General features: G+C 44.6%; 1 protein-coding gene across 4 annotated transcripts in view; it reads left to right on the top strand.

The window, feature by feature from the left end:
- DIP2A (DIP2 acetate--CoA ligase A) overlaps positions 1–21,771 on the top strand; it is a 107,199-nt gene that overhangs the window by 56,121 nt on the left and 29,307 nt on the right. For all 4 annotated transcript variants that reach the window (XR_001880509.1, XM_017847293.1, XM_017847294.1 and 1 more), the window contains exons 9-17: positions 9,646–9,737; positions 12,650–12,760; positions 14,058–14,181; positions 14,544–14,653; positions 15,113–15,215; positions 17,780–17,844; positions 17,999–18,092; positions 19,040–19,159; positions 21,212–21,326. Coding sequence is in view for 3 of the 4 variants with exons in the window: in XM_017847293.1 (XP_017702782.1) it covers positions 9,646–9,737; positions 12,650–12,760; positions 14,058–14,181; positions 14,544–14,653; positions 15,113–15,215; positions 17,780–17,844; positions 17,999–18,092; positions 19,040–19,159; positions 21,212–21,326 (934 nt within the window). In the remaining variant the exon portion in view is untranslated. The remainder of the gene's footprint in view (positions 1–9,645; positions 9,738–12,649; positions 12,761–14,057; positions 14,182–14,543; positions 14,654–15,112; positions 15,216–17,779; positions 17,845–17,998; positions 18,093–19,039; positions 19,160–21,211; positions 21,327–21,771) is intronic.

The raw sequence follows: 21,771 nt of genomic DNA, 5'->3' as shown, positions 1-21,771 counted from the left end.
ACATGAGGAGTTCCAGTTACTCTTTTCTCATCAGCTTGTGATATTGTTTATTTCGTTACAGTCTTTGTTATAGGTGTGTTGCAGCACAGGCTAATTTGCATTTGCCTGGTGACAAATTATTTTCATATGCTTACTGGTTGGCATTGCATTGAATCTCTAGTTCAATCTGAATAGAATTAATGTTTTATAGGTTGAGAACATCCCAAATATGAAAATCCAAAATCCAAAATGCTCTAAAATCAGAAACTGCTTGAAGCTGACATGATGCTCAAAGAAAAAGGTCATTGAAACATTTTGGATTTCTGACTTTTGGCCTTGTGATGTGATGCTCAACTGGGAAGTCAATATAATGCAAATATTCCAAAGCCTAAAAAAATTTGAAATCCCAAGACTTCTAACCTCAAGCATTTCAGATAAGGGATACTCAACCTGTATTACAATTATGGAATCTTCCAGTTTATGACTATGGAATGTTTTCCCTTTTTAAAGGCCTGCTTTAATTTCTCTCAGTGATGTTTTTATACTTTGGAATACAGAAGTCTTGAGCATCTTTTATTAGATTTATTCCTATTACAAGTGCTATAATTTTTAATTTTCTCTACTGATTTGTTGCTTATATATGTAAGTGCAATCTATATTATTATTATTTTAAAATGATGACTTTGTGCCAGGCGTGGTGGCTCACGCCTGTAATCCCAGGACTTTGGGAGGCTGAGGCAGGCAGATCACAAGGTCAGGAGACCAAGACCATCCTGGCTAACACGGTGAAACCCCGTCTCTACTAAAAAAAATACAAAAATTAGCCGGGCGAGGTGGCGGCGCCTGTAGTCCCAGCTACTCGGGAGGCTGAGGCAGGAGAATGGTGTGAACACAGGAGGCGGAGCCTGCAGTGAGCTGAGATTGAACCACTGCACTCCAGCCTGGGCGACAGAGCAAGACTCAGTCTCAAAATAAATAAATAAACAAAAATAAAAAATGATGACTTTGTATCCAGTGATCTCACTGAGTTAACTTATTAGTTCTTTGTTTACTCATAATTAGTTGTTTGTCTATATATCTTTTGTATTACCTGTCTACAAAAATCACATTATTGGTGAACAATGATAGTGTTATTTTGTCCTTTCCAATACTTACACTTTTATTCTTTTTTTTTGCTTTTTTGCGCAAGCTAGAACCTCCAGTACAGTGTGAAATAGAACAATGTTGAAGAGTGGGCATTCTTGCCTGTTTTTCCATCTGAGGAAAAGCCTGTGGTAATTAAGTATGATGTTTTCTGTAGTTTTGTTTGCTTGTTTGTTGGTAGAAACTCTGTCAGATTAAGAAGGTTCCCTTCTCCTTGTTTGTTAAAAGTTGTTATCATGAGTTGGTATTGAATTTTGTCAAATGCTTTTTCTGCTGCTAGCAAGATGATCATATGGTTTTCCTCCTTAATTAATTTGGTGAATTATTTTGATTGATTTTCTAACGTAAAGTAGTCCTTCATTTGTAGAATAAATCCCACTTGGCTATAATATCTTACCCTTTTAGCTGTTCACCCAGATTTGATTTGCCAATAAGTTGTTTAGGATTTTTACATCTGTTTTCATTAGAAAAATTGTTCTGTAATTCTTTAAGAAAGGCGCTCATTGCCAGCCTTTGATGAGTATGGCTAGCTCACAACCTCCAACTGTTAAATCAGCGTTCAAATCTAGGTCATGCTATTGGCAGGGCAGTCCCTGGCCGATGGCCAAGTAAGGCAGTGGGACAAGGGCCTGCTTTCTGTTAGCATGGACTTTCCTTAAAAAGGCATTGGACTTGTGGAGACTGTCAGTTCTACATTGTGGCTTGACAGCTCCTCCTGCCCGATCTTGCTACCTGTCTTTTGCTGTCACAGATTTGTATTCTCTAGTAATCCTTTTGCATGCCTGAGCCTGTCTCAGTGTCTGCTTTGCAAAGAACCCAGCCTGTGACACACTTCTTTTTTTTTTTTTTTAACATTCTCCTTGGCTTGTAGTTTGTCTGCATTTATATACAAAGTGTAAGATATCACTACCATTGTGTTTTTTTTTTTTTTTTTTTGAGACAAGGTTGTGCCCGGTCACCCAGGCTGGAGTGCAGGGATGTGAGCTCGGCTCACTGCAAGCTCCACCCCCCAGGCTCAGGTGATCCTTCCACCTCAGCCTCCCTAGTATCTGGGACCACAGGCACACACCATCATGCTCGGCTACTTTTTTGTATTTTTAGTATAGTCGAGGTCTCGCCGTGTGGCCTGGGCTGGTCTCAAACTCCTGAGCTCCAGCAATCTGCCCACCTCAGCCTCCCAAAGTGCTGGGATTACAGGCGTGAGCTCCCACGCCCGGCCCATTGTTTTTTGTTTGTTTGTGTTTTTAATCAGTCGTACATTTCTATTCTTTTACTATATACATTCCTTCCTGAGATTCTATATTTTCCTGGGTAATCATTTCCTTCTGGCCCGTAGAACTTCCCGTATGTTCATTATACTGTAGGTTTGCTGGCAACTTCATTTTTGAAGGTTATATTTCGTGGTTATTTATCTTCTTTCAGCAGTGCAAAGATTTTGTTACTGGCTTTTGAGAAGATACCAGACGATTGTTACTCTCTTGACAGTAATGTCAATAAACCTTAGCCAATAAGCTGCTTGAAAAATGTTCTTTTTCTTTGAATTGCAGCCATCTTACTATGACATATTTAGAGGTGATGTTCTTTGACATTTTCAAGATGTCCACAGGCTTCTTGAATCTGTAGAATGGTGTCTTTTATCTGTTTGAGAAAAATGACAGCCATCTTCTCTTCCTATATTGCTTCTTCCTCATGTTTTTTCTTCTCTCCTTCTGGGACTCCAGTGACACTTATACTTTTTTCACACATGCAAAGAGCTGATCCACACATGCAAAGAGCTGTGTATTCCCCTACTACTGCCATTAGCTACCTCCAAAGTATATTTCCTACCTGGTTACTATACCAAAGCTCTCTCAGAATGTGAAGTCAAAACCGTCACGTAACACAGTGCTGCACAACAGAGCAGAGCCTTAGATTTTGAGATTTTAAATTTTAAATTCCTGGGATTTCATGAGGAAAACAGAGGTTCTTCCCAAAATGGAGTCTGTGGTGCCTCCTCTGTTTCCCCCAAGGAGTCCCAGGCTGTTAAACCTTGAATATCTGCTTTTAAGCTGACTTTTAACCATAGTGCTCTTTTATTTTTTTAATTAGTTAAAAATTTTTTTTTTTTTTTTTGAGATAGAGTTTTGCCCTTGTTGCCCAGGCTGGAGTGCAATGGCGCAGTCTCATCTCGCCACAACCTCTGTCTCCCTGGTTCAAGCAATTCTCCTGTCTCAGCCTCCCGAGCGGCTGGGATTACATGCATGCACCACCATGCCTGGCTAATTTTGTATTTTTATTAGAGACGGGGTTTCTCCATGTTGATCAGGCTGGTCTCAAACTCTTGACCTCAGGTGATCCACCCGCCTCGGCCTCCCAAAGTGCTGAGATTACAGGTGTGAGCCACCATGCCCAGCTTATTTTATTTATTTTATTTTTTATTTTTTTTAATTTTTTTGAGGTGGAGTCTCACTCTGTCACCCAGGCTGGAGTGCAGTGGCGTGATCTTGGCTCACTGCAACCTCCACCTCCCAGGTTCAAGCAGTTCTCCTGCCTCAGCCTCCTGAGTAGCTAGGATTACAGGCGTGCACCTGGCTAATTTTTTTTTCTTTGTATTTTTAGTAGAGATGGGGTTTCATTATGTTGGCTAGGCTGGTCTTGAACCCCTGACCTTGTGATCCACCCATGTGAGCCTCCTAAAGTGCTGGGATTACAGTCATGAACCACTGCACCCAGCCCATAGTGCTTTTTTTAAAAAAGTCCTTTTAAATCTCTTATTACCCAACTTCAGCCAGGATTTGCGGCCAATATTTCTGAGTTTGGAACTTTACCAAAGGTAACCTCCTAGGTGAAAACAATAAACCTTAGCCAATAAGCTGTAGTATTGGGCACTTGGACTATTCCCAGAAGTCCAGAGCATCCAATTCTGAGCTTGCAAAGGCTTTTAACTGCTCGAGATAACCTTTAGCGCTAACTACGACCTGAACCTCAAATTGCTGTTCACTTGATGGTGGAAACCAAGAGAAAGTACCTCAGTGTGGTTACAAGTCAACTCCCAAGGACATTTTTCAACATGTGGTCTCTGGGCAAGATGAAGGAGCAGACAGTTGCCCTGAGTAACAGAAAAGATGGAAAAGAGAAAGGGAGAAAAGCATTGCCTATAGCAGGATGGGGAAGGTGAGGAGCTCAGGGAGGCCAGAGAAAGACCCACCCATTGCAGCGACGCTGAATCAAAAGTTCAGGTGGCCGCTTGTCAGTAATGAAGGGATCTTTTCCAGCAGTCCCATCAGCTCTGGAGTTTCCCCTTTTGGGGAGAAAAAATGCTCCCGTGTTCCATGATCCTGTACATGCCTAACCTTGTCACCCAAAGCGGTCAGCAAAGAGTGCAAGGCAGATTAATCCAAAGAGAATAGTGGTTAACATTCTGTAGTGCCAGATCCATTCTTGGCCGAGAGGGACTTTACTGAAGGGGGGCGTCTAACCCCTTATATCTTAGGAAGGACTGTACCTTCCCAAGTTGGGCCTCGAACCCAGGTTTGTTCAAGTGCCCTTGCCTTTTGTTAAGAGGGGCCTTTAACCCACTCTGTCTTAGGAGAAATTCTGGCTCCCCTAAGTTGGGCCTCTAACCCAATTCCATCCTTTACCCCGGTAAATGGACCCACTTACCCAAAGTCGGCCAATTGGTGCTGTGGTCTTACTTCCTTCGGGTCGGGGGTCTCCTCAGTATTACCCCTTTGGAATTCACCAGGAAGATGTTACCAGAAAGGGATCCTGTTCCAGACCCCAAGAGAGGCTTCTTGGACCTTGTGCAAGAAAGAATTCAGGGCAAGTCAATATAGTAAAGTGAAAGCAAGTTTATTAAGAAAGCAAAGGAATAAAAGAATGGCTACTCCCTAGGCAGAGCAGCTGCACATTTTCTAATGTAGGATCATTTATAAGAATTTTTTATATTATATTCTGGATACCAGCCCTTTGTCAGTAATACCTTGCAAGAGTTCTCTCCCACTTTGTAGCTGGCTTTCCACTAATGGTAGCTTGGTGAACAGAAGTTCTATCCATCACCTTTTCTTGCGTGATTTTTGCTTTTTGCTTTTTTGTTTGGTTTTGCTTTGTTTTGTTTGTTTGTTTGTTTGTTTGTTTTTGAGACGGAGTCTCGCTCTGTCACCCGGGCTGGAGTGCAGTGGCCGGATCTCAGCTCACTGCAAACTCCGCCTGCCGGGTTTATGCCATTCTCCTGCCTCAGCCTCCCGAGTAGCTGGGACTACAGGCGCCCGCCATCTCGCCCGGCTAGTTTTTTTGTATTTTTTTAGTAGAGACGGGGTTTCACAGTGTTAACCAGGATGGTCTCGATCTCCTGACCTTGTGATCCGCCCGTCTCGGCCTCCCAAAGTGCTGGGATTACAGGCTTGAGCCACCGCGCCCGGCCTGTTTGTTTTTTGAGACAGAGTCTCACTCTGTTGCACAGGCTGGAGTGCAGTGGCGTGATCTTGGTTCTCTGCAGCCTCTGCCTTCCAGATCAGGTTATTATTATGCCTCAGCCTCCCAAGTAGCTGGGACTACAGACGTACACCACTAGGCCCGGCTAATTTTTGGTATTTTTAGTAGAGTCAGGGTTTCACTGTGTTGACCAGGCTGGTCTTGAACTCCTGACCTCAGGTGATCCACCTGCCTTGGCCTCCCAAAGTGCTGGGATTACAAGCGTGAGCCACCATGCCTGGCCCGATTTTTGCTTTTTGTGTTCTCCTTAAGTACTGTTTCCCTTGGCTGAGATCAAAACATTATTCCATTAATTTGAGAGAATGCTGTTGTTTTGCTGTACACATTTCGGTCTGCCATTCACCTGGAATGCGTTTTTGTGAATGGTGTGGGACTGGGTTCCGGGGTTCATTGCTAAAGAAGGATAACCGGCTGTCCCATTCTTGTCTAAGGAGAAGACAGCCCTTGCCCCACTCCTCTGTGGTGGCACATGAGTCATCAGTGAGTTGTCCACACACGGGTGGATCTGTTTTGCTGCTCTTTGTTTTATTTCATTGATTTATATTCTATTCTTTGTGCCTATACCACACTCTCTTGATTGCCGTAGTTTTATAGTAAGTCTTGACATCTGTAGTGAAAGCCTGCCGTCTTGTTTTCTTCTTCAAGAGCATCTTGCATGCTCACTGTGGCAGCACATACACTAAAACTGGAATGATGCAGAGAAGATGAGCGTGGTATCTGTGCAAGGATGACACACATTTGTGAAGTGTTCCATATTAAAAAAAAAAAAAGTGTCTTAGCAATTCTTACCCTGTGCATTTCAAGATCCACTTTAGAATGAGCTTGTCAGGTGTCACAGTATACTTACTGAGATTATGAGCATTGCCTTGAATGAGTCTAAAGAGAATAAATGCCTTTTCATTATTATTGTTATTATTATTATTTTGAGATGGAGTTTCGCTCTTATTGCCTGGGCTGCAGTGCAATGGCGTGATCTCAGCTCACTGCAACCTCCGCCTCCCAGGTTCAAGTGATTCTTCTGCCTCAGTCTCCTGAGTAGCTGGGATTATAGGCGCCTGTCACCACACCCGGCTAATTTTTTGTATTTTTAGTAGAGATGGGGTTTCACCATGTGGGCCAGGGCTGGTCTCGAACTCCAGACCTCAGGTGATCCACCTGCCTAGTCCTTCCAAAGTGCTAGGATTACAGGCGTGAGCCACCGCACCCGACCACCTTTGCATTACTGAGTCTTCCAGCCCTTGGACATCTGTCCCTCCATTCAAATATTTGTTACTTTATCTCAGTAACATGTAATTTTCTGTGGGGAGATTTTGCATATTTCTTGTGACAGTCTCAAGTACTTAGTGTGTATATGTTTTAATTTTGCGGTGGATACTTTCATCAAAAATTTTTATTCTTTTTTTTTTTTTTTTTTTTTTGAGACAGAGTTTTGCTTCATTGTCCAGGCTGGAGTGCAGTGGCACGATCTTGGCTCACAGCAACCTCCGCCTCCTGGGTCCAAGCAATTCTCATGCCTCAGCCTCCTGAGTAGCTGGGATTACAAGTGCCTACCTCCACACCCTCCTGATTTTTTGTATTTTGGTAGAGACAGGGTTTCACCATCTCACCCAGGCTGGTCTCGAACTCCTGAGCTCAGGCAGTGTGCCCATCTTAGCCTCCCAAAGTGCTAGGATTACAGGTGTGAGCCACTGCGCCCGGCCTATTTACTCTTTATTGCTAGTATGTAGAAATCAAATTGTGTTTGTATGTTGATATATTTGGCAGCCTTGCTGAATTCAGTTATGGAAGATTCATAAACGACACCATCATGTCATCTGCAAATAATGGTAGTTACATTTCCAGTTGTTCAGCTTTTTCTCCCCTTTTGCATGGGCTAAGCCTTTCAGTACAATGCTGAAAACAGACATCCTTAGCTTACTTCTCTCAGAGGGAAGCTTTCAATATCCAACCATTATGATATTTCCTATTGGATTTCTAAAGATGCTCCTTTTCACATTAAGGCAGTATATTTCCTTTTCTGAGTTTAAGAAGGATTTCAAAAATCATTTAAAATCATTTTAAAATCATGAATGATTTAAATTGTTTTTATTTTCTTCCATCTATTGATATGATTGTTTTATTTTCCACCTTTGTTTTGTTAATGTGGCAAATTATGTTGATTTTCTGTTGAACCTCTTTACATTCCTGGGATAAAACTGACTTGGTCATGATGCATTATTCTTTTTATGTACAGCTGGATTCAGTTTGAAATTCTTTATGCATTACAATTATTAACACCTTAAATTGACTTTTTAAAATAGGCTAAAACAGTGGTTTGAGTTGAGTTTTGTCTTTTTTTGTTTGTTTGAGAGGGAGTCTCACTCTCGCCCAGGCTAGAGGACAGTGGCACGGTCTTGTCTCACTGCAACCTCTGCCTCCTGGGTTCAAGCAGTTCTCCTGCCTCGGCCTCCTGAGTAGTTGGGATTACAGCATGTGCCACCACTCCCAGATAGTTTTTTGTATTTTTAGTAGAGATGGGGTTTCACTGTGTTGACCAGTCTGGTCTCGAACTCCTGACCTCAGATGATCCACCCACCTCAGCCTCCCAAAGTGCTGGGATTACAGGCATGAGTCACCGCGCCTGGTCTAGTATTTTTTTTTCCTCGTTCATTTCTCAGGTCCCCCAGTTCACTTATTTCATAGTGTTGCACCTGAGCTTCATATTATTACACGGGAAATTGAGCGCTCACTTGCAGGGCATGGCCACTCAACCTGCCTGCAGTTGTGCTGCAGGGACTTGAAGGGCTCAATGGTGGCTTTGTGTTGCTTCTGTGATAGGCTGCTTGGTGGGGGTGTGTTAAGGCTGCTGCAGGTGTGGGGCTTGGACTCATATTTCTCAGTCTTCCTGTCCCATGGTCACCCCTGCCTCGTGTCATCCTCTCCCGACACCCCCAGTCCTCTAGGCTTTTCCTTTCTCTGGTGTCCTGTCTTCCTCAGTGAAGCTCTCCCCATTGAGTGCTTATGAACATAGCAGCTGTGCCAGGAGGGTGTGTGATGGGAAGGACCTCGGAGTAAGAGCTGGTTCCTGGGCCCTGTGCCTGGCGTGAGGTCCTGATGGCTTTCCAAGTAAAGAATGGATGGCATTGATACCCGGATCACCTTTGGATCTGTTGCTTTTGTTTATATTGTCTCTTGATTTTTGGTCAGGGGAACTTCTCTTTGGGGATGCCTAGTATTTTAACATCTTAAATTTAACGTATTAGGAATTTAACATGTTAAAATAAAGATATGACCCACTTCATGAATTGTTGTGAAGATTAAATGATGTGCTACTCTTACAAATGATATAATTGAGGGATATTTAATGTCATGAAAATCCATTTATAATGCAGTATTAATTGAAAAAGTAGGGTGAAGTATCTCATTTCTTGAAAATTATGCAGACATGTATACATGCTTATATGTGTATAGTTGTATATGTGTGCACACGTATGTATATATATGTATACCAAATACTGACTCTTTTTTGCTGGCTTTTTTTTTTCTTTTTTTAAATAATGTCTCTGTTGCCCAGCCTGGCTCTCACTACAACCTCCACCTCCCAAGTTCAAGCAGTTCTTGTGCCTCAGTCTCCCGAGTAGCTGGGATTACAGGTGCATGCCACCACGCTGAGCTAATTTTTTGTATTTTTAGCAGAGATGGGGTTTTACCATGTTGGCCAGGCTGGTCTCAAACATCTGGCCTCAGGTGATCTACCTGCCTCGTCCTCCCAAAGTACTGGGATTACAGGTGTGAGTCATTGTACCTGGCCTCTGCTGGCTCTTCTGTAGTCCAAATTTTTATAATAAAATCCTATTTTGTTTTGTATTAAGAAAATAAATCTGTAAGTTATTTTAAGAGACAACAATGATGTTCCTTACAGCATTGTGCAGAATAGTTATTAGATGGAAACTACCTAAATTTCCACTAATGGGATAATGGTATGTTATGGGGTATTTTGGTTTCTACATTAAAATGTTAATTATTTGTTTCTTAACTTTTACATTGCTTAGTATTTTTATTTTGTTTTAGGTAAACTTTGGAGTCGGAGTTTAAAACTAGCTTATACTCTACTTAATAAACTGACAAGTAAGAATGAACCTCTACTTAAACCTGGAGACAGAGTAAGTAACTAGAATGTCACTTTGTTGGAATGAGCAAAAGCAGAGACTTAAATAATCTGTTTCATTGAACTTAGTGTTCTATCATTTAGTTAGAATTACAGCATTAATAAAAGGGATTTAAAATCAGCAGTGAATGCTGGATGTGGTGGCTCATGCCTGTAATCTGAGCACTTAGGGAGGCCGAGGTGAGCGGATTGCCTGAGCTCGGGAGTTTGAGACCAGCCTGGGTAACATGGCAAAACCCTGTCTCTATTAAAAATACAAACAATTAGCTGGGCATGGTGGTGCATGCCTGTAATCCCAGCTACCTGGGAGACTGAGGCATGAGAATCGCTTGAACCCGGGTAGTGGAGGTTGCAGTGAGCCAAGATCTCGCCACTGCACTCCAGCCTGGTGACAGAGTGAGAGTCCGTCTCAAAACAAACAACAACAAAAAAAATCAGCAGTGAAAAATAGGGCAGAGTTTGTGATGTAGAGTAAAGCAACATTCTTTTCTTGCACTCATTGTTTGTCCACTGTTTCTTCGTCTTCTTTCCTGTTTGACTTCATATATGTTAATATTAAAAATGTTAGATTCCAGAACTTAGAATTTATGAATTAAAATCTAAAGTTCTGAAACCTTGCTGTGAAATTCTATATTTTTATCTCCTTCCCTATTCTATGTGTCCAGGTAACCTCCTTGTACCTGTCTGCCAAAATGGGATGCTGGAGGCTTATTCTCTTGTGCTACACTGCCCTATATGGTTGGCAGTAGCCATTTGGGGCTATTTAAATTAGCAAAAATTAAATAAAATAAAAAATATAGTTTCTCAGTTGCACAAGCCACATCTCAGGGGCTCAGTAGGAGTGTGGCTAGTAACTACAGTATTTATAGCTCAGAGGTAGAACATTTCCGTCATCATAGAAAGTTTTTTGGGGCAGTACTGCTGTAGGCAAGCTGGACCAGACCCGAGGGCCTCTGGTATACTAGAAAGTCCAGGGTGGAAAATAGTTGAGAACATGGTGAAAATCAATACACCAGTGAAATCCCGTAGTGAGAAGGTCACCTGTGTCAGATCACCCAACAAGTGAACTGCAGGTTAACAAGCTGACAGATGGTTCCAAGTAACTCTTTCAGTGCCTAACTCTTTAATGTGAACTATTAGCCAAGGACTTTTAAGAAGGAAATGTCAGTATGAGAGAAAATACCAAAAGACAAAGAAAAGGAAGGGAAGAGAGGGAGTGAGAAAGAGAAAGACAAGAAAAGTAAGGAAGGGAGGAAAGAGGAAACAAACTTGAAGGAAAGCTAGATATAGAAAACAGTGTTTCTAAAAAGTGAATATTAATATTCTTGGAAATCAGATGAAGATGTTTCATAAGTCAAGAAAAGGATGCCAGTAGGAAAGAGAGATGGAGAGTGCAGTAAAATAGGACAAAAAGACTCGATCAAGAAGACTCAACACCTGACTGATAACTGGAGTCCAGAAAGAGAAAGGAGAACAGAAAGTGAAACATTTTAAATGAATATAGTAATTCAGGACAGTATCTCAGACCTGCAGAGTGTAAATATTCAAGGATGCACACCAAAACACATGCCCATAACACTGCATAATGCCAGGGGTACAGAAAATAATCCCAGAGCGTTCGGGGGAAAAGTAGGATGTACACAAAGGATCGGCAATGACCATGGCTTTTGGGATTTCTCATTGGTAAAACTGGAAGAGAGTGGAATGATGCTTCAAAAATTCAGAGGGAATGCAATTTTTAACTTACAGTTCTATTCCCAGAGATTCAACAGATTTGAGAATGGTATAGCCATTTTCAGACATGCAGGACTCAGAAACGTTTGGGTCACAAGCACTTTCTTGGCGAGTTCTTAGAAGATGTCCCTCAGCCACATGAGTGAGTAGGGTGCAAGCAGGGGGACCACAGTGGATATCCCCAGTACGATCACTGACAGCAGTCCAGGGAGCAGCACAGCCACCATCAGGAGAACCAAGACTCCAGGGTGGGGTGGAGTCCTCAGCACCCACCATCAGGAGAACCGAGACCCCAGGGTGGGGTGGAGTCCTCAGCAGCAGGGGACATTCACGGCTCTCCTGAGTGGGTGGTTATTTGGAAAATGATACTGAAGGGTATTTGACCCATCTGAGGGAGTATTTTAAAGCAAATTAGCTAGAGAATACACAGAAAGCAACACAAGTAGAAAGAAAAGAAAGGAAATATGTACTTGGCTATAAAAATGTAAACAGTTTAAGAATAATACTTTATGATATGTTGTGCTCATAGATGAGATTTTATGTAATGCTTTAGAATGAATTTAAGAATCACTAATTTTCTTGAAAAGCTTTCTTACAAGGATAAAGACTTTCAGATACTTTCTTGACTTACAAGAGAATCTCTGTGGTTAGGTGAATCGTAATAAAATTGACAAGGTCACAGTGATTGAGTTGAAGAAATTGGTGGCAAATTCTGCCTCCTATAATATTACACTTTATAAAAGTGAACAGAGCTCTTCATAACGAATTCTGTAAAAATATACTTTCCCTACCAAACATCTAGTCTCAAGGTTATAGGTTACAGTTCCGGGCAACCACTATTAAAACCAAATTTTGAAGGAGAACCTTGCCCTTTTCAACAAACTTGTTAGAAACTAAATTTCCAGACCTCAAGTACAGAATATAGATACGGCTTAAATTTTGTCTTACAAAGTGAACGCTTATTGGTTATACATTTTTGTGTGTGCTCAAAGGCCCTAAGTCAGCAGTCTCTACTTAGTTAAATAGGTATTTGGACTTGTCCCTTATGGTTTCAAGCACAATTATTACAATATTTGGGGCTTACAAAAATTTTATTTTGTAACTAGCTTTTAATTTAACTAGATACTGTAAAAATTGGAAATTTGAAATATTCATTTCTTTGTACTGTTGTAGGTGGCGCTCGTGTTTCCAAATAGTGACCCTGTGATGTTCATGGTTGCATTTTATGGGTGTCTCCTGGCAGAGCTGGTTCCTGTCCCCATAGAAGTGCCGTTAACGAGAAAGGTAGCAAACCCATGGCTCAGGTCCCACATGGTTCGCTTCTGAACTTGATACCAGCGGTATCTTACTTCCTTTTCACTGAGTGTGGGCAGGCAGCAAGCAGCTGTCTTGACAGAGGAGAGGAAGCTAGTGGTCGACAGGCTGGCCAGGACTCAAGAGAAATCAGATGCCGTTTGGTCTGACTGTCTTCTTGTTGGTGAGAGGGTCACTGAGAACCGTTTTGCTGGTGATGCTCCCACACCACACTCCTATGAGGTGGAGCTGTTCTGTCATCTCCATGAATTTCCCAACAGAAATGATAGCCAGTTTTTCCTTTAATGAATAGAATTATGGTTCAATAAGATTTTGTTAAACTTTTCCTCAAAGCCATATGTTTATAGAAAATAACTATTATTTCTTAGGGATAAATGTATCATTACAGTGATATAGCTCACTTCTCAGTGGCAGTTTTGAATAAACGAGATGGAAATTATCTTGTGTTTCTATTCACTTACATGGCAGTAGGCCGTTTCTGTTGCTGATAAATTATTAATGTGCGGTCTTGCTTATCTAGGTATCTATAACATTTTGACTATAAATATCAATAATCTGATTACTGAAAAAAAATATTTAGGAGTAGACAAGGCATGTATTTGAGAAAATCGGCTTTCTGTCATCCTGTCCCAGAATTCAGGCAGCTGTTAACATGAGCATTATCCACAAATATTCAAGAATCCCAAAAGTAAAACTAGCAATTAAAACTAGTGTATCTCAAAGGATAATATATTATGAGCAGGTATTTGAATGCAGTGATTCTTAGGAGTAAAACTAGAGATTTGTCAAATTTATAAGAAGAAAATGACAAAATGCTGCTGAGGGACACAGAAGACTTGGCTACAAGGAAACGTGTGTTTCTGTGTGGAAATAATTAATATTGTTAATGACCAGGCCTCTCCAGATTAATTTGTAAATTTCAAACATGATTCAATAGAAATTTCAATGCCATTAATTTTGGAGTTTGTTAAAAATGCTTCTAAATGTCATTTGTAAGAATGAACTTTGAGAAATTAGCCCATTAAACTTTATATTTCACCACAAATAGAAACCAAAATTATCTTTTAAATTTAAACATAGTTGTCACATTTTAATGAAGTATTTCCATGAAAAGATCGGATATATCAATAATAGGACTGAATTATTCTAGAAGTTTTGTGAGGGATGAAAAAAAGATCTGTTCTGTGCATGGCCTGGAGCACCAAGGGTCTGGGTCTGGGTCTGCTGTGGGCACCCCACCCCCACACTGTCACTCTGCTTTCTGCAGGACGCAGGCAGCCAGCAGGTTGGGTTTCTGCTGGGCAGCTGTGGAGTCTCCTTGGCCCTGACCACAGACGCTTGTCAGAAAGGCCTCCCCAAGGCACAGACGGGAGAAGTGGCAACTTTCAAAGGTGAGGCCTCCCAAGGGAAGAGGAGTCAGTGTTCTGACTGTGATCTGTGTTAAATGCATGGTGTTCCAGAAACTAAACATGACAGAGGTGACTGGATCTTCAGCAAAAGTGATCCCTCGTTCAAGGCCTTGGTGAATCTCGGTTTTCATCTGGCTTCATATCTCGACCTACACTGTCTGATATGGTAGCCACTGGCTGGATGTACCTTTTTAAATTACATAAAATGAATTGAGACTAAAACTTGCACTCGCACTCCTTAGTCGCTCAGTAGCTAGTGCTGCGTGTTGGAGGCGCAGGCTTCGAGTGTGGGGAGTAGATGCCTCTCTGACTGCTGGCTGTTGTGTCCTGTCTGCGTGTCACAGGTTGGCCTCCCCTCTCCTGGCTGGTGATTGATGGGAAGCATCTAGCCAGGCCCCCCAAGGACTGGCACCCTCTGGCCCAGGACACAAGGACTGGGACCGCCTACATTGAGGTAATGACCGTTCCTAACTCAGAGCATCTAAAAACATGTCCCACAGGCTTAAGTCTTGCTTTTCCTAAGAATATAAGTTACTATTCTTTTTTGTTAAATTTCGGCCTAAGAGTTCTTGTTTTATCTCTGCCCCAGAAATACAGTGTTATATAGATGGTTGCTCAGACCCTTCCAGGTTTCTCTCTTATCTCGTTCTCTCCTAACTGGCTCCCTGGGGATGCAGACAGTTATGAGGGAGCCCGTGGCCCATCATTGCCCTCGGGCACCTGCCCAAAGGAGCCACAACTTCCACTGAAGCATCCCTCAGGGGCCAGGGCTTGCCGTGCACCTGGGCCTAGCAAGATGATTAGAGGAGAGACACTGACCACTTCTTCTTTTGAAGATTCTGTCAAGTCTCCATTCTGTCTGTTGTCACCTCTAGAAATATCACATCATGTTTTTTTCCTTGAAATCTTTCAGTATAAAACCAGCAAAGAAGGCAGTACGGTGGGGGTCACAGTGTCCCACGCATCCCTGCTGGCACAGTGCCGGGCTCTGACCCAGGCGTGCGGGTACTCAGAAGGTAAGGGCTCTCAGGGATGGGGTGGTGGCCCCTCCAGCTTCACACAGACACCTGACCTACCTAATCATGTGACTGTCGCTGCACCTGTCAAAACCACCCCAGGTGCCTTTGCCCATTAGTCCAGGTCATGCCAGGTAGGGACATGCACCGTCTTTAGCATGCTTATGGGGTCTCTGTGGTTGTGCTGGCCAGGAGGGCACACGGCATCTCTTAGCAGAGTCCAGGCAACCCCATCAGGGTTGTTTTCAGTAAATGCACATGGATGTTGGTTTTATGGAACATGGAAGCTATAACTGATACATTTATACACAGTGCTGGGTTCACAGGCCTGCCCTGGGGGGCTGGCTTACTCTGTGACATACTGAGGGTCAAGGTATTCATTCAAAAAGAGGAAAACGCTTTTAGTTTTCTATTACTGTATCTGTGACTGTAGTTTTGACCTTAGCTGTCATACATATAAATATATGATTTATATTTTACATTTATCTTTATAAATATATAACATATTTATATTTTTATAAATATATGGTTTATCTATATTATGATTATAGATGATCTCTTGGTAAAGTATAGTCAGCACCTGATTTACTTCAAATGTCATATACTTAACTTAGGGAAGTATTTTTTAACTAATATTATTTAATTGATAAGTACTAATTGTATATATCTATGGGGTACACCGTGACAGATAACTTAAAAAACTGTAAAAATGGACTCATAGTAGTTTTCTTACATTGTAATACTGGAACTGAACAAAGCTACAAAGTGAAATGGAATGGTTTAAATATCTAAAATATAGGTGTTTAGGCCAGGTGCAGTGGCTCATACCAGTAATCCCACTACTTTGGTTGGCTAAAGCAGGAGGAACACTTGAGGTCAAGAGTTTAAGACCAGCCTGTACGACATAGTGAGACCCTATCTCTACAAAAAAAAAAAGGGAGAAATTTTAAATAAAATTTTAAAAAAGAAAAAAAATAGGTGTTTAAAAGCAAGGGGGTAAGTTGAGGGCACAGCTAAAGCTTTTACTGGAGATTTGGAAAATGATTTTAGGTATTTTTTAAGGGCTTTATTAAATTTAAAAAGTTAGATCTTTCAGATCAAGCCCCATGACTTTCTTTGTCTTCAGCCCAGAGTTAATCTTACATATGTCACCTATAATTTGGGTTCTTTAGCCAGGCGTGGTGGTGTGTGCCTACAGTCCCAGCTACTCGGGAAGCTGAGGTAAGAGGACCGCCTACGCCCAGGAGTTTTGGCCTGTGCCAACCAGGTATCTGCACGAAGTGTGGCAGCAACATGGTGACCTTCTAGGAGTGGGGAACCACCAGTTTGCTAAGGAGAGGAGAACCGACCCAAGTAGGAAAGGGAGCAGGTCAAAACTCCCGTGCCGATGAGTAATGGGATTGTGCCTATGATGATCCACTGCACTGCAGCCTGGCAACATCATAAGACCCTGTCTCTAAATAATAACAATAATAATTTGTGTTCTTTAGCCAACAGAGAAAGGATGTTTATAGTACTGTTATTCATAGTGCAATAACATTTCCTGGCACACAAATCAAACCTCTCCTATTCACCTTTGGAGTGCTGTGGCCTTGCGAGAAGCCAGGTCTGCCCATAGCCCCAGGCTCTGCCTTTCTGCCTGTGTGAGGTGGGAGCCAGATCTTAGAGAGGACTTGGCCGAGGGCTCTGAGCAGAGAGCTGTGCTGGGAACCCTCAGTACTGCTCTCCACTCCAGCTTCCTAAAATGTGTTAGCTGCACGTCTCTGCATGAGAAAACGGGCAGAGAAAGAGTGACTTTCTGAAGGGTGATGTGAACCACCAGCTCTTATAGAGGGGAGATGCCGGATCACAGCCTCTGGGTGTGAGAATTGAGGAGATGTGTAGAGTTGAGAAGTAAGAATATCCCTGACAGTTTTTCATCCCCACCTCTTGATTCTGAAAAGAATACCCCATCAAAATACCTGATGAAAAGATGTGGAGAGGCTGGGCGCAGTGACTTAACGTCTATAATCCCAGCACTTTGGGAGGCCGAGGCAGGCAGGTCACTTGAGGTCAGGAGTTTGAGACCAGCCTGGCCAACATGGTGAAGTCCCTTCTCTACTAAAAATACAAAAAGTAGCCGGACATGGTGGCGCACGCCTGTAGTCCCAGCTACTCGGGAGGCTCAGACGGGAGAATTGCTTGAACCTGGGAGGCGGAGGTTGCAGTGAGCTGAGATTGCTCCGTTGCACTTCAGCCTGGGCAACAGAGTGAGACTCCATCTCAAAAAAAAGGAAAGAAAAGATACGGTGACACCTTGTGCAGCGTCTTCAGTGTGTGATGTTCCTGTGCCTTGTGATGAGTGCTCAGCATGGCTCTCGGTGTTAGTGGCCTTCTGCTTTTGTGTGTTTCTGGTCATGGATAACCAAGGTTATTATTAATTGGTACGTGGTATTTGGAAATGCTGTATCTGTTCCCTGAAACTTACATGGTGATGATGTACTCACCTCAGAATTTCTCTAGAAAATGCATAGGGCTTATTGAGAGGGTTGCTCAGTGGTTTAACCTTATTTGTCTACTTGCAGCGGAAACATTAACAAATGTGCTGGATTTCAAAAGGGATGCTGGTCTATGGCATGGAGTGTTAACAGTGAGTGTTGTTTGCTGATGACTAATTGTTGGAACAAGGGATTGAGATGAACCCAAGCCTCTGCCTGAAATGTTGAGAGCGTACATCGGTTTTGTTTTGCTTTTTCTGGTGTGGCTCGGGCCCACTCGCCCTGAGCGTGTCTGCTCCCCCACAGAGCGTCATGAACAGGATGCATGTGGTCAGCATCCCCTATGCGCTGATGAAGGCCAACCCGCTCTCCTGGATCCAGAAAGTGTGCTTCTATAAAGGTAACGGATACCATCATCATGGCACTCACCCTTCTTTAGGGAAATCTCTTGGAACTGACCTTTGGTGATTAAGAAAAAATAAAGCTGACATGTGGAACTGCAGATGTAGGCTGAGGAGCCGTGGGATGTCTTTCTTGGTCACACCCCTGTCCAGGAGTATGGGGGCTTTCTCTGCCTTGGGCATAGCCCTCAGGGTTTCATGGGTGATGTGGTAAGTAGGGCCAGTTGGTGGGGTCTGGGCCTTGCTTCTCTCAGCAGTGGAGGTGCCTCTGGGGACCAAGCAGGAGGCCCCAGCATGGCCACACCTGCACAGTTGGCAGTCTGTGTCTCTGCCCTGTGGAGCTCAGTGGCACTTTTACCAGCCACTGAGGCACTGGATCACCTGGGTCACCCATGTTGCCTTGTTCTACCTGCTGGGGTGTGCCCCTCTGGACATGTCTCAGAGCAGCGTGGAGCGGCAGCTGTCTCTTGTCTGTCCTGCTTTATGGAGGGAAACTGAAACTTGGGTGGGGGTGGGGGGATTGCTGGATTCCACATGCTAGCCAGTGCAGGAGCCAGACTGAGACCCGAGACCGTCTGTTTAGCTCCTGGGGTCCTCACACTTCTCAGCCAGCACCAGGGGTTTGGGGAGAGACAACATGAGACGAAGTGGGCACACAGGAAAAGAGCAATATGGAGCTTCTAAGAAAAAATTAACGTTAGAAATGGATCTGAGCTTTTGATGTCTAAATTGTACCTCAGAGTTGATTTTTGTGGAAAAAGCTTTGAGGGTTAGTTAGACTGCATGTGAGAGAGGGCTGCAGAGAGCTTCGGACCTGGGAGCTACGTGTTGTGTCTGTGCGTGTACACCTTTGTGTGGAATGAGGTACACGTGTCTATAGGCGTGTGAGGGTGCCAGCCCTCATGACACAGGGATGTCTGATGTCTGTGCCGTCCTCTCTCTGCAGCTCGGGCCGCGCTGGTGAAGTCGCGAGACATGCACTGGTCTCTCCTAGCTCAGCGAGGCCAGAGGGACGTCAGCCTCAGCTCACTGCGCATGCTGATTGTGGCCGATGGCGCCAACCCATGTGAGTGAGTCTGTGTGGCGGGGGCATACCCCACACAGTGTCCCCTTCTGCAGACCAAAGTAGAACACACTGAGAAGCAAAATTGAGGCGTTTGCACTGCCAGTGTCATATAGATACACATGTCCCATCATTTCTATGACACGGAACATCTTGTTGATTTGACTGGTTTATCTCATGCATGTTTATTAGGTCACTAAATTTAAAAGCGATTTTAATATGCTTGATGAAAGATATATGCCTTAATGAGAGTCATCTTTCTTAAGAAATTACCAGGCCGGGCGCGGTGGCTCAAGCCTGTAATCCCAGCACTTTGGGAGGCCGAGACGGGCGGATCATGAGGTCAGGAGATCGAGACCATCCTGGCTANTGACACAGGGATGTCTGATGTCTGTGCCGTCCTCTCTCTGCAGCTCGGGCCGCGCTGGTGAAGTCGCGAGACATGCACTGGTCTCTCCTAGCTCAGCGAGGCCAGAGGGACGTCAGCCTCAGCTCACTGCGCATGCTGATTGTGGCCGATGGCGCCAACCCATGTGAGTGAGTCTGTGTGGCGGGGCATACCCCACACAGTGTCCCCTTCTGCAGACCAAAGTAGAACACACTGAGAAGCAAAATTGAGGCGTTTGCACTGCCAGTGTCATATAGATACACATGTCCCATCATTTCTATGACACGGAACATCTTGTTGATTTGACTGGTTTATCTCATGCATGTTTATTAGGTCACTAAATTTAAAAGCGATTTTAATATGCTTGATGAAAGATATATGCCTTAATGAGAGTCATCTTTCTTAAGAAATTACCAGATTGTGCTGTGGCCTGGGGTTCCTGTTTCTCTTTGGGCCTATCCCCAGCCTCTTGCCCTTTGTCCTGGTGCACCCCCATCGCTGGCTTCTGGCTTAACTTCTCCCACCAGGACCCAACCATTCTCCCTCCTGGTTTGCCTAGATGTTCCCCACGTCCTCCCGGGAGGAGCTCCCTGTGGCTGCTGCCTGAGCACGTAGGCCTCCTGCGTGCAGTGGTCCCAGTGAGCGCCTAGGACCTCCTGCGTGCGGTGGTCCCAGTGAGCGCCAATGGACTCCTGCGTGCGGTGGTCCCAGTGAGCGCCTAGGACCTCCTGCGTGCGGTGGTCCCAGTGAGCGCCTAGGACCTCCTGCGTGCGGTGGTCCCAGTGAGCGCCTAGGACCTCCTGCGTGCGGTGGTCCGAGTGGGAACTGCTTTGTCAAGGCTGCAGGTGTGAGCTCGGGGGCCCAGGGCTGTCCAGGGTCGGACTCGGTACCTCCTCTGGGGAAGCCTCAGGTGATGCTGGCCACACAGGGACTCCTGTTGCAGCACATACCTGTTGACCAGGTGTTAGAGGTTTTGTTGTTTGTTAACCTGCATCGTTGTCTCTGCCTTGGAGACTACCCTGGATCAGAAGCTGACGTTTCATCTTATCCCCTCTCCAGTGTGGCCAACACCCCTGTGTCCCCCATCACTTGGGAGAGCACCCCACCTTTCAGCACCCCCAGAGCCTCTCATTCTCTTGGTCCACACCCAAGCCAGGCAGGGCCTGCTTCTGGGTTCTGCAATGCTGCTCAGGTCTCTGCGTCTCCACTCCATGCTCACCACTGCTTTGTGGTCCACACGGTGGAGTTGGAGTGTGCGTCTCCCCTCCAGTGCCTCTTCCCGTGGCACTCCCCATCGCCACACTTGATCCTAGCAGTGCTGTGCAGCCAGTCTACCGCCTCATGCAGCGCCCTCCTGTCCCTAGGGACGCCCCTTCTGCCCTTTGGAGCACCAGACCATTCGTGGCTGTCTGACTTCCTTTAAAGACACCATCTCCCTTGAAGAGCATGAAGTCTGAGGGCGCCTGTGAAGGGACCCCTTCCTTCTGCTGATGCAGCCCAGTGGTTCCGATGGCTGCAGGTGGTGCTGACTTGAGCATGTGCAGCCACCAGCCGTGGCCTGGTACCCCCCACCAAGAGCGTGTGCTCCTTTTGAGTCAGTGGCCAGCCACCGCCTCCGTGCTGGCCCCCGGTTAGTGCTGGTGTTCCACTCTTGTTGCTCTGTGCAGGGTCAATCTCCTCCTGTGACGCCTTCCTCAACGTCTTCCAGTCCAGAGGTCTGAGGCCGGAGGTCATCTGTCCTTGTGCCAGTTCTCCTGAGGCGCTGACTGTCGCCATCCGCAGGTAACCTCATTCCTGGCTATGCCTTGTGAGCACTTAGTTGAGTCCTCTGCATACAGCTGAGTTATCCTGGAGCTGTGCCTGTGCCTGTTAGGATCCAGGCCCATTTGTACGGCAGCACCTTGGTGCCTGGCTCCCCACTTTTTGCCAGCTTGGGTTTGCGTGGGGAATGGGGTAGCAACTTCCTGGGCCATACTCTGGATTCTTGCAGAATGCCGGCTTGCGACTTTCCTAAGTGCTTCCCAAATTGGAAAGGTCTTGTCACCTCATCTGTAGCCGTAGTAAACACTACAACCTAGGAACTCTTTCTTCCTCTGAGGCAGGTGTCGGTCAGCCGTGGAGTCTGTGGGACCATTGACCTTCCTGGAGAACCGCCGGGCCTGGTGCTTAGTGCCCAGCCACCCACCTCCCAGGAGGGCTGTGCTGCTCTTGTGGAGGTTTTCCTCAT

Source organism: Rhinopithecus bieti, unplaced genomic scaffold, assembly GCF_001698545.2.
Source record: "Rhinopithecus bieti isolate Rb0 unplaced genomic scaffold, ASM169854v2 scaffold_29990, whole genome shotgun sequence".
In the NCBI taxonomy this organism is placed as follows: domain Eukaryota; kingdom Metazoa; phylum Chordata; class Mammalia; order Primates; family Cercopithecidae; genus Rhinopithecus; species Rhinopithecus bieti.
This window is presented reverse-complemented; position numbering and strand designations above follow the sequence as displayed.